Below are 10,744 nucleotides of genomic sequence, written 5' to 3'. Positions count from 1 at the left end.
CTGGCCAGAGTATGGAAGGAAGGGCCGTAGGTTGGGGAGGGCCGTAGGTTAGGTAGGGTTGGGGGGCGAGTCGAGTCGAGTGTACGGGTAGGTAATAACTGTACTGTGTCTGTGTCAGTACGGTAGGTAGGTGGTGTAGGTCGGTAGCTACGAAAGGCCAGGCAAGAATCCCTCATCAGCCAAGTAGATGGGGGTCGTCTCGGCTGTGGGTGAAGTGTGGGTGAAGTGTGGGTGAAGTGTGGGTGACGTGCTCCGTAGTACTTTGACGGGCCACGATTGGTGGGTGGTGGGTGGTGGGTGGTGGGTGGTGGGAGGTGGGACGTCATCCAGGCTTTGTAATAAGTCATCAATCAGCAAAAGAATAGGTATATGCCCGCGAATCATGTCATGTGAATCGACTGGCTCTCCAGAGTGTGACTGACTTGGGAATCATTCCAAAACCGGCTTCTGTTTACAATTGGCAAGTAAATACCTTCATTCATTTGCTTGTGCAAAGCCATGTGAGTGACTGAGGAGCTACCTAGCTACCCACACCACCGGGGCAGGGCAAGGCAGGGCAAGGCTGACGGACGCCCAGAGAAGGCTGCCGGCACCCCGTTTTAGCCCAGCGATGGACAATTCTGTTTGACATGATCTCTCTCTCTCTCTCTCTCTCTCCCTCTCCCTCTCCCTTCGCCGTAGTCATCACCGCGAACATAATCCCGGGTTCATGGCCTAGGCGTAGAAGTGGTACCGATGCAAGGTTTGAGGTCAAGTGCAACCAGCTATTTTCTTCACTCCTCACCTATACCATCACCAGATGAACAACAGAACGCCCCACCGAGTCCAGAATCTAGAGGCATCGGTATCAGGTCAGAAAGCAAGACGCCCATGACCAGCAAGGACAGAGTACACAGACAGGGATATCCAAACCTCAAACACAAACAGCACCAGCGGTACTACATACAACCAGGTCTACCCTCTCTCTTCCAGTGTATAGCCCCTCTCTCTCCCTACTTACGGAGCACTCTCATCCTTCGTGGGAACAGGACCAGCAGCTTCAGCCTGAGCAGCAGCCGGCGTGGCAGGCTCGCTAGCATACCGGACCGTCAAGCCCTCCTGAATACTCTTGCCCTTCCCACCATACTCCGCGGGTAACTCGGCGCCGAAAGACTTCAGCTCACCAGCCAGACTCTTGCCGTAGGCCAAGGGATGGAACTTCTTCACCGTGTCAGGGCTCAAGAACAGCTTCATGGCCGTAAAGACCCAGCCCATAACCAACGGCACATTCACGAAGAACTTCTCCTTCAGAAGTTCGGGGTACGCCATGCTGAAGGTGGTGATGGTCTCCTTGCTTGCGGCTTTGATGGCAGGATCCATACGCAGAAAGCTGGCGTTGAAATAGTCGTGCACCTGAGTCATGCGGTACGGATCAGTTCCGTCCATGGGAATGGGCTCAGTCGCTGAAGCCAGGTCGAGTTCCCTGACCGAGAGCTCCATGAGTGCTGCGCGCCACTTGATGAATCTGCAATTGTCAGGGTCATACGAATGAAAAAAAAAAAAAAAAAAAAAAAAAAAAAAAAAAAATAATAATAATAATAATAATGATGATGAAAATGGCAAGCGACTTACTCCTCGACATTGCCAAAGGTAGCCTTGTTGTCCTTGACTGCGCCGTAGATATTCCACGTAACAATCTCCTTCGCATGAGCTGCCGTCTCCGGATACACAGTTACAAACCCCATCCCTCCGAACTTGCTCTTGTCAAACCGAAAGTCAGCAAGCAGCTGCGCCGGATCCATCTTCTTCCTCCACTTCAGCGCCTCGGCCAGCTGAGCCTTGGCCTTCACCACGTCCTTGGAATTGGCCCTCAGGAACTTCTCCAACACGATCGTCGTCGGGACATGCGCAGCGTCCTCAAGCTCCACACCCCACATCTCGCCATGGTCAGCCTCCTTGATGACCGCGGGAAGATCGGCCAAGAACAGCTCAAGCGGAGTCACGTTTTGAGTCCTCTTCGCTTCGGCAGGAGCGTCTTCCTTTGCCCCGTCGGGGGGGAGGACAGCGGACGAGGCCTCGGTCTCGGTCTCGGGTTTCTTTTCTTCGACAGGTGCCGCCGCTGCGGCCTTCTCCTCTTCAGCAGGGGCAGCTGGAGCTGCGGCCGGGGCTACGGCTGGAGCTCCGGCGGGAGCTACGACGGGAGCTTCTACAGCTTCGGGTTTCTCTGCCGCGGCAGCCGCGGCAGGATCAATAGCTTCAATCTTTTTCTCTAGACCGGCATTTGGCTCGGTGACTGCGGGTGCAGGTGCAGGTGCGGGTGCGGGTGCGGGCGTGACGGCTGGAGTTTCGGAACTCATGATGAAATAGATCAGACGAAATGTGACGGGCGGAACACTGAAGGAGGCTGGGGTGGTTGGAAAGTCATAGGGAGGTAGGTATGAAGTTCAGTGATTCGGTGAGACCAGGCGTTACGTAGGTACCTAGGTACCTAGGTACCGGTAGCTTACAGAGTTCCGACGTTCAAGCGATAGGTCTGATTTAACTTATCGACAAGGCGGTGCGCCCCGCCGTTCCACACCGGCATCGCTCTTTGGGCGCAGAATCAAATCCTGTGACATATACCTAATTTCTCTGGGGAGTGTTTATGGCTGGAAATCAATATCGAGTTATCTATCCGACAAATATGCCCGGACTGTTTTCGATTATGGATGATACGAAAGTAAAGATTGCGAAAGTAGAATAGCGGAATAGCGGAATAGTGGAACAGTGGAACAGTGGAACACGGTAGTGGCATAGCGGAATAGCGGAATGGTGGAATAATGGAATAGCGGAATAGCAGAATAGCAGAATACACAAAGTCCTAAACCACAATCATCATTGTACTCTACGAATCATTATCGTACGGATTAGTTGTCAAACACCGAATCGCAACCTTCGATCACGATTCAGAGCTTCCAAATCGCATATGTATTATGCAGGAGCTGCCCAACATGCCCTTGTTATTATTTCTCCCGACATCACTTTCACACTTTTCAAAGCCAGCCATCATGCGCAGAAAGTGCTCGATTAACAAACTGCATTCCCTCAATCCATACTGCTTCTCTTCGATTTCTTAAAGGGATGATCGGTCGCTAGCTCCGTCTCTGCATGTCACCGCAACATAACATCGTGCATCTGCACATCTGCACATCTGCACCCCTCACTTTCTCAAGTTCACAACTCCACAACCCCACAGCCCCATCCTCAGGATCCTCAGGTCCCTAGCAACTCTCCCATAACCAGCCAGCCTGCGCATTGTATTTTCTCTCCACCGCACATGGAACCGCCAGCATGCTGCGATCCTGGTCGCAATATGGGCCCCAGACCGTCAGGTTGACGACGAGGATAGCCGCATGGGACAAGCGCCAGCACCAGCACCAGCACCAGCACAAGCAATACCGCTCGATGATTACAGCACAAGCGAGGTTGCACAATGTGCCGCCGTGGAGACCGGCGTCGCCTTTAGACGAGTGAGCTTTTTCTCACCTAGAGTCGAGGAGTGATTTGCTGATAGGAATTCCTAGATGGGTAGGAAAGGAGGCAAGACCAATAAGTCTTCGACAGCTTATGGTCTTCGGCCGTTCTCTTACTGAGGCTCGGCTTCTAAGCTCTGCGAACTATGTACGAACAGAGCTGCCCACTCGGTATCTCCCCCCCAATCCTACATTCGATAACAACAGCTAAGAGGAACAGGCTGGCCCACCGGATCAGAGACATGCAAACACTCCCCTACGTCGTGGTGACAAACCCGCACGTCAGCCAAGTCTACGAGCTCTACTACAAAGCCTTTGAATCGCTTCGCCGCGTCCGCGAGATCAAGACCCTGGAAGACAACGAGAAGTTCTGCAAGACGATCAGCCAGACTCTTCAAGAACACTTGACTGTGATCCCGAAACTGGCTATGGGCGTCTTGGAATGCAGAGACTTGATGAGGCCGGAGGAGATGGATAAGTTCATGAATACCATCTTACGCTCCGTAAATACCCTTCCCCTCCCACCTCTCACTTATTGGCCTCCTTCATTGTATTGGGGGGTAACCAAGCTGACAAGTGACCAAGCGCATCTCCCGCCGGGTCATAGCAGAGCAGCACCTCGCCCTAACCGAAACCTTCCACTCTCCCTGGCACTTCCCCGACTCTCCCACGCCCACAACCACCACCCAAACCGACTTTGTCGGCGAAGTCTTCCTCAAATGCTCCGCAGCGGAAGTAGTCTCCCGCTGCTTCTCGGCCACCCGCTTCCTTTGCGCCTCCACTTACGGCTCCTCGACCCCCCTCCCCCCCATAAACCTCACCGGCCACCTAACCGCCACTTTTCCCTACATCCTCTCGCACCTAGAGTACATTATCGGCGAGCTCCTCCGCAACAGCATGCAAGCGACTGTCGAGCGAGCAAAGCACCACCCGAAAAGCTGGATCGACAACAAGCCCCCGCCGATCGAAGTCACAGTTTGTGAGGCGCCCCAGCATGTGATCATCCGGGTGAGCGATCAGGGAGGCGGGATCCCGAAAGAGATCCTGCCGCATCTGTGGAGCTTCAGTAAAGGGCCGCGGTCGTCGCAGCGGCTGGAGAACCTGAAAGGCGTGCCGAAGATGGCGGCGACGCTGCAGGAGCTGCGCGTCTCGTCGGAACCTCCCCTCTCTTCTTCTTCTTCTTCCTCTTCTTCTTCTTCTTTTCCTCCTCCCCCTTCCTCTGCTCCACCCTCCCAAACCAAACAGCAGAAAACGGAAGAGCCCCCTCGACCCATATCTGGCCATGATAATTCCCTAAGCTCATTAAGCAGCCGCCCTCCAAACCTGCGCCTGGGCATGGGCCTGCCGCTAAGCAGGGTCTACGCCGAGTACTGGGCCGGCCAGTTGGAGGTGCATAGTCTGGAGGGATACGGCACCGACGCCTTCCTGCAGATTAGCAAGTTGGGGAACAAGAACGAGCAGCTGACCATGCGGGCGAGTATGGATGCCGTGTAGTTCTTTGCTAGCCTTTTTGAATGGTCATTCGAGATAGATACCCGGCCGGCTGTTTGTTTTCAAGTTCAGCCTCTAGGAAGAAAGTATAAGTGTTTATATCACGCGTCGTGAAGGTAGGGTTGATCGTTTGCTCTCTGAGCAGCTGGCTGTGTTTGATGCATGGTTGAAGCTGATGGTAAGGTCTGGTGGAGCCATCCAGGGAAGGAACGTTACAACAAGGAAACATTCACGCAGTTTATGTCAAGTGAAACAGCAATCCACGTACACTTGAGGGAGAAGCATGAATTACATCGTGGCCGAACCTAGTTTAAAAAGTAGGGGAAGAAGCCCCCCATTGACTGGCCAGCTACCAGCTACCAGCTATTTTGGAATTAAGCTACTTTCTGTCCCAATGAATACCAGCAGCGAGGAAGTAAAAGCGTGTATTACATGACCTGCTCACCACACTCAACGTACATCCTTCCCAGGCCCGTCCATCCATTTTGCTGAAGCCCATAGAAATAACTCCTTCGAATCAGACGCCATGCATGGTATTATTGCCTATCACCTCGACCAGTATCCTAGCGACGACCGTGGGATCGAACAGCGCTTCCCTGCATCTGCTCCAGCTCGCCCTCCAACGACTTGATCGCCGCGTGCGTACTCTCCAAATCCTTATTCAGGCGATCACGCTCACTGATCAGCTTCTGCTCCCACTGTCTGAAGCGGTGCTCCTCGATCTTGACCTGCTCCGTGAAGCGCTTGCGCAGGCTCTCCTCCTCCTCCTTGAACTTCGGGTTGTCGAGCTTGCGGGGGCGGGCCTCGCCGAACTTGCGCGTCTCCATCTGCTGGGCCCGGTAGGCTTCGTAGTGGGCTTCCTCGGTGGTGTGGATTAGGTCCAGCATATGCGTGCGGATGAGAATCGAGCGCAGCTTCTTGAAGTCACAGTGGTCCTCGTTCTCAACTTCGGCGACTCCCCAAGAGTATTGGCGGCCTTTGACGATACGGCCGTCGGAGGTCTTGACGTCTTTCTCGGAGCCGATGACAGCGAAAGGCATAGCGGCCATGAGACTACGGGCGTGTTGGGCGGCGGCTTCATCGTCCTCTTCGATGGGAGGTGTGTAAATCTTGATTCCTTGTGCTTCAATAACAGCGCGGATCTGTAGCAAATAAATCAGTCTTAAGCATCAGAACGAAGGCTACTAACCCATTGGAGCACATACTCTTTGCTTGAAGCGGGCCAAGTCAATAGGGCTAAGCGTATCCGCTTTTGCGACAACAGGGATCAAGTTGACTCTGGAGCTCAATCTCTTCATAACCTCAATGTCTAACGGCTTCAGGGTGTGTCCGGTCGGTCTGATGAAGTATAGGCATGCGTGAACTCGGAGATCAATCTTATCGACACGGCGGGGTTGTTGCTCTTGCAACATGTAGGACTCATGCTGGTCATCTAGGAATTCGATAATAGGCATCCAAGAGTCGCGATTGTTAACGTAGTCACCAAAGCCTGGAGTGTCGATAACGGTCAAACGGACTGAGGGTTGTCAGTGATTGGCAGTAGCTATCGTACCCGCGGCGCATACCTTTGAAGAACTTCTCTTCGAGCTCAGCCTTTGTAATCTCAATCTCGACGGTCTTGTCCACTTGCTTCGCGTGTCTCCGCTTGTGATCTGCGTAGTTTTTGATCGTGGTGGAAAACAGCTTCTAGGGTTTTAGCAGCGTGAAAGATGCAAGAGGGGGGTTGAACGTGCTGTGTTAATCCATGTTGATTTTCCAAGACCAGACTCGCCGGCGACCATAAGAGTGAAAGCAGCTCCACGTTTGGCGACGATTTTGTGACGCTGATTAGGAAGGCTGTGTGTGTATTGTTAAGAGCAGGATCCGCGGCGGATAGGTGTACACTTACTTTGCGATTCCAATCGGAGATGCGCTTTCAGTAGATGGGGGCGCCATTGTTTACGAGGAGGCCGGTGGTTTGGATTTTCGGCGTTGGGGTTCGTGGGTATCGAGGAGGAGGAGTCGGGTGGAGGAAGGTGGAGGAGATAGTGTCGGTGTTGATGGACAATTTCGACTCCCCCTGAATTCCCTGAAGCAACCCAGTGGACCTGTACGAAAGCCTAGTAGCGCCATGCTAGTCCACAGATACAAGTTCTGCCGTCCTTTACCGCTAAAATTTACCCTGACGATAGCGATAAAAAAAATACGCCAGCATTCGGCATCAATCAACATCCATAATGCCCATTCAGCGGTGACAATGAAGACGGAGTTCAAGGTGCGAGATATTGCGAAAGTATTCCAGTTATTTTGCTGATTGTAACTTAGTTCTCCAATCTGCTAGGGACTGTGTATAGCCAGGGCAACCTGCTGTTCAGTCCTGATGGAACGCTTCTCTTCTCCCCCGTTGGAAATCGAGTAACTGTTTTCGATTTGGTCAAGTCCGCGCCCACCCTATCTTCGAACTCCCAAGTACTAATGCATCTACAGCAATAAATCACATACTCTGCCATTTGCGCATCGGAAAAACATTGCGCGCCTGGGCCTCACACCGCGGGGTAACCTCCTGCTCTCGATCGACCAAGATGGACGAGGCATCTTGACACACGTTCAACGAAAAATCATCCTGTACCACTTTACCTTCAAGTCTGCGGTATCTTCGTTGGCATTTTCGCCCTCTGGACGATATTTCGCCGTAGGACTCGAAAGGCATGTCGAAGTATGGCATACACCGTCAACACCCGACCAGAATGCGGACGGGGAGCTGGACTTTGCGCCGTTCGTGCTGCATAGGAGGTATGCAGGTCACTCAGATGTTGTCCGAGCTATCGAGTGGTCTGGCGATTCGCGCTTCTTTCTCAGCTCCTCCAAGGACTTGACAGCTAGGATTTGGAGTTTGGAAGCGGAGGATGTGTCTGCCAAGACAGTATTGGGTGGACACAGGGAAGGGGTAGCAGGAGCATATTTTTCCAAGGACCAGGAAACAATATACACGATCAGCAAAGACGGAGCTGTATTTGAGCGGAAGTACCTACCGAGCCCCCACGCGCCGGAGCCAGATTCGGAAGACGAGGATGTGGACACCGATTTGCATGCAAGGTGGCGGATAACCAAGAAGCATTTCTTCCTGCAACATAACGCGAAAGTGACCTGCGTGGTATTTCACCCCGAGAGAAATCTTCTGGTGGCCGGATTCTCCAACGGAATATTCGGTCTCTATGAAATGCCGGAATTTAATATGATACACAGTCTCAGCATCTCACAGAACGATATTGATTTTGTCACGATAAACAAGTCGGGCGAGTGGCTGGCATTTGGTGCTTCGAAACTGGGCCAATTGCTTGTCTGGGAATGGGAATCGGAGAACCAGATATTGAAGCAACAGGGACACTTCGATTCGATGAATGCCTTGGTATACTCGCCAGACGGGCAGCGAATTGTGACGGCTGCAGACGATGGAAAGATCAAAATCTGGGATGTCAATTCCGGGTTCTCGATAGCAACTTTCACAGAACATACCAGTGGCGTGACTGGTTGTGAGTTTGCGAAACGGGGAAATGTTCTATTTACAGCAAGTCTGGATGGATCGGTCAGGGCATGGGATCTGGTACGCTACAGGTGTTTCAAAACCTTTACGGCGCCGACCCGACTGTCCTTCTCCTGCCTTGCCGTTGATCCCAGCGGTGAAGTGGTGTGCGCAGGATCCCTGGACTCTTTCGATATCCATATTTGGAGTGTCCAAACCGGACAGCTATTGGATCGATTATCCGGCCACGAGGGTCCGGTCTCAACCTTGGCTTTTGCACCCAATGGTGGCAATGTTGTCAGTGGAAGCTGGGACCATACCGTTAGAATATGGTCAATTTTCGACCGAACACAAACCAGCGAGCATTTACAGCTCCAAGCTGATGTACTCGACGTAGCGTTCCGACCGGATTCCCTGGAACTCGCAGTATCGACGCTAGATGGTCAACTTACATTCTGGAACGTTGCCGAAGCGCAACAAAAATCCGGAGTTGACGGCAGGAGAGATATCTCGGGAGGCCGCAAACTCACCGACCGCCGCACGGCAGCCAATGCAGCCGGCACCAAGAGTTTCAGCAGCATCAAATATAGCGCCGACGGGCAATGTGTTCTAGCCGGCGGTAACAGCAAATACATCTGTCTGTACTCTGTTGCCTCGCTCGTACTCCTGAAGAAGTTCACCGTCAGCATTAACCTCTCCCTATCCGGTACCCAAGAATTCCTCAATAGCAAGCTCATGACCGAGGCCGGGCCCCTCGGCCTCATAGATGAGCAAGGCGAAGCATCCGACCTCGAAGACCGCATCGATAGGACACTCCCTGGATCAACACGAGGCGGCGACCCATCAGTGCGAAAGCGTATGCCTGAAGTTCGCGTCACGGACGTGGACTTCTCACCTACAGGCCGATCGTTCTGCGCAGCCTCTACGGAAGGCCTGCTCATCTACAGTCTTGACACAGCGCCGCTGTTCGACCCAATCGATCTCGATATCGAAGTTACTCCAGCCGCAACCCTCAGCGTCCTCGAAGGCGAGAAAGATTACCTAAAGGCACTGGTCATGGCATTCCGTCTCAACGAGCAGTTCCTCCTCCGCAAAGTCTTCCAGAGAATCCCCTACGAGGATATCTCCCTCGTTGCCAAAGAGATCCCCGTCGTCTACCTCCAGCGCTTGCTGCGACTCGTAGCCAAGCAATCCGAAGAGACCATACACACGCAGATCTGCAAAGTGTGGGTCGAGGCCATCGTCGACGCACACGGGCGGTGGATCAAGGACAATCGGGTGATGCTGGATGCGGAGTTGAGGGTGATTGATCGCAGTCTGAGAAAGTTCCAGCAGGAGGCTTTCAAGGCTTTCGAGGAGAGTCGGTACACGGTGGAGTTTCATCTGTCTCAGAAGCCCGTTGAGGGAGAGGAGGCTCAGATGCGGATTATGGACGGAGACGCTGAGATGGTGAATGCGGAGGAGGATGTAGAATGGATTGGATTAGATTAGGGAATGCAAATGCTGTCAATAATCGCGAGTTTTGATTTCCTGTACAACAAGTAACTATTGACTGGACGAGAAAAACCGGCCAATAACTAAAAGACACGAACTGAAAAGACACAGACGCGAAACGTTTCTGCAAGGCTGTATAAGGTCTTGGTGTGCAGACTTGAAACGCGAACAGAATAACGATACTGGCACTTCTCCCAACGACGAAGCAGCACACGGAAATCTCGGACAGACTCAAGCGACACAGCGATACAGTATTCTGGTATACTGGCCACTCAAAAACACCGACTCCCCAAGAAAACCAGGCGAGGATCAACCATCACACTTCAGAACGGGCCGCCATTGAAGAAAACACGAGGCGTCACAATCAGCAAGCACTACAGGAATCAAGTAGCTAGCTAACATGACGAACGGTAGCCCTGTTCTGAAAGCCAAAGGCCCGTCATCAAAGACTGAGGTGCACCACAGTAGCCCCAGAGCGGCTCCTGCCTGCTACGACGCCGCCGCCGCCCACCCCACCACCAGCCATCTCAGCTTCACAAGGCGAGCGGGCGGGAGGGGTGCTGTGATGTCTCCGATGACTCCTGGCTGGCCTATCCGAAGTTGTCAACCCTTCCGTGCTGATATGGCTCTGGGTGTAGACGGGGATTCGCTGATGCGAAGCCCCTTGGCGCTGTTGCTCTTAACGAATCTGTGTAGCCTGTCATACTGATCGTGAGGAAAAATGGCTTTATCCAGTCCAACAAGTTTCGTACTAGATGCGCAATTG

The 10,744-nt window shown here is 52.9% G+C and overlaps 4 protein-coding genes across 4 annotated transcripts; 2 read left to right on the top strand and 2 right to left on the bottom strand.

The window, feature by feature from the left end:
* Nucleotides 1-996: 996 nt before the first annotated feature.
* On the bottom strand, nucleotides 997-2,336 carry L3040_002698 (uncharacterized protein; the record flags this gene model as incomplete). Its single annotated transcript, XM_007296355.1, has 2 exons — nucleotides 997-1,504; nucleotides 1,612-2,336. 2 exons carry the CDS (start codon nucleotides 2,334-2,336, stop codon nucleotides 997-999), a joined length of 1,233 nt encoding a protein of 410 aa, XP_007296417.1.
* Nucleotides 2,337-3,309: 973 nt separating this feature from the next.
* Nucleotides 3,310-4,985, top strand: L3040_002697 (uncharacterized protein; the record flags this gene model as incomplete). Its single annotated transcript, XM_066155654.1, has 5 exons — nucleotides 3,310-3,488; nucleotides 3,543-3,662; nucleotides 3,712-3,994; nucleotides 4,077-4,642; nucleotides 4,802-4,985. The coding sequence occupies 5 exons, from the start codon at nucleotides 3,310-3,312 to the stop codon at nucleotides 4,983-4,985; spliced, it is 1,332 nt and encodes a 443-aa protein (XP_066012632.1).
* A 560-nt stretch (nucleotides 4,986-5,545) lies between these two features.
* L3040_002696 (uncharacterized protein) lies at nucleotides 5,546-6,917 on the bottom strand (the record flags this gene model as incomplete). Its single annotated transcript, XM_066155653.1, has 5 exons — nucleotides 5,546-6,124; nucleotides 6,188-6,498; nucleotides 6,548-6,665; nucleotides 6,716-6,818; nucleotides 6,871-6,917. 5 exons carry the CDS (start codon nucleotides 6,915-6,917, stop codon nucleotides 5,546-5,548), a joined length of 1,158 nt encoding a protein of 385 aa, XP_066012631.1.
* Nucleotides 6,918-7,218: 301 nt separating this feature from the next.
* L3040_002695 (uncharacterized protein) lies at nucleotides 7,219-9,975 on the top strand (the record flags this gene model as incomplete). The annotated part of the gene is made up of 3 exons (XM_007296357.1): nucleotides 7,219-7,236; nucleotides 7,287-7,399; nucleotides 7,449-9,975. 3 exons carry the CDS (start codon nucleotides 7,219-7,221, stop codon nucleotides 9,973-9,975), a joined length of 2,658 nt encoding a protein of 885 aa, XP_007296419.1.
* Between the last annotated feature and the right edge of the window lie 769 nt (nucleotides 9,976-10,744).

Source organism: Drepanopeziza brunnea (assembly GCF_022702325.1).
Source record: "Drepanopeziza brunnea f. sp. 'multigermtubi' strain 214-2 chromosome Unknown ctg3, whole genome shotgun sequence".
NCBI classification, from domain to species: Eukaryota; Fungi; Ascomycota; class Leotiomycetes; order Helotiales; family Drepanopezizaceae; genus Drepanopeziza; species Drepanopeziza brunnea.
Note: the sequence above shows the minus strand (reverse complement) of the source record. Positions and strands in the feature narration are given on the sequence as shown.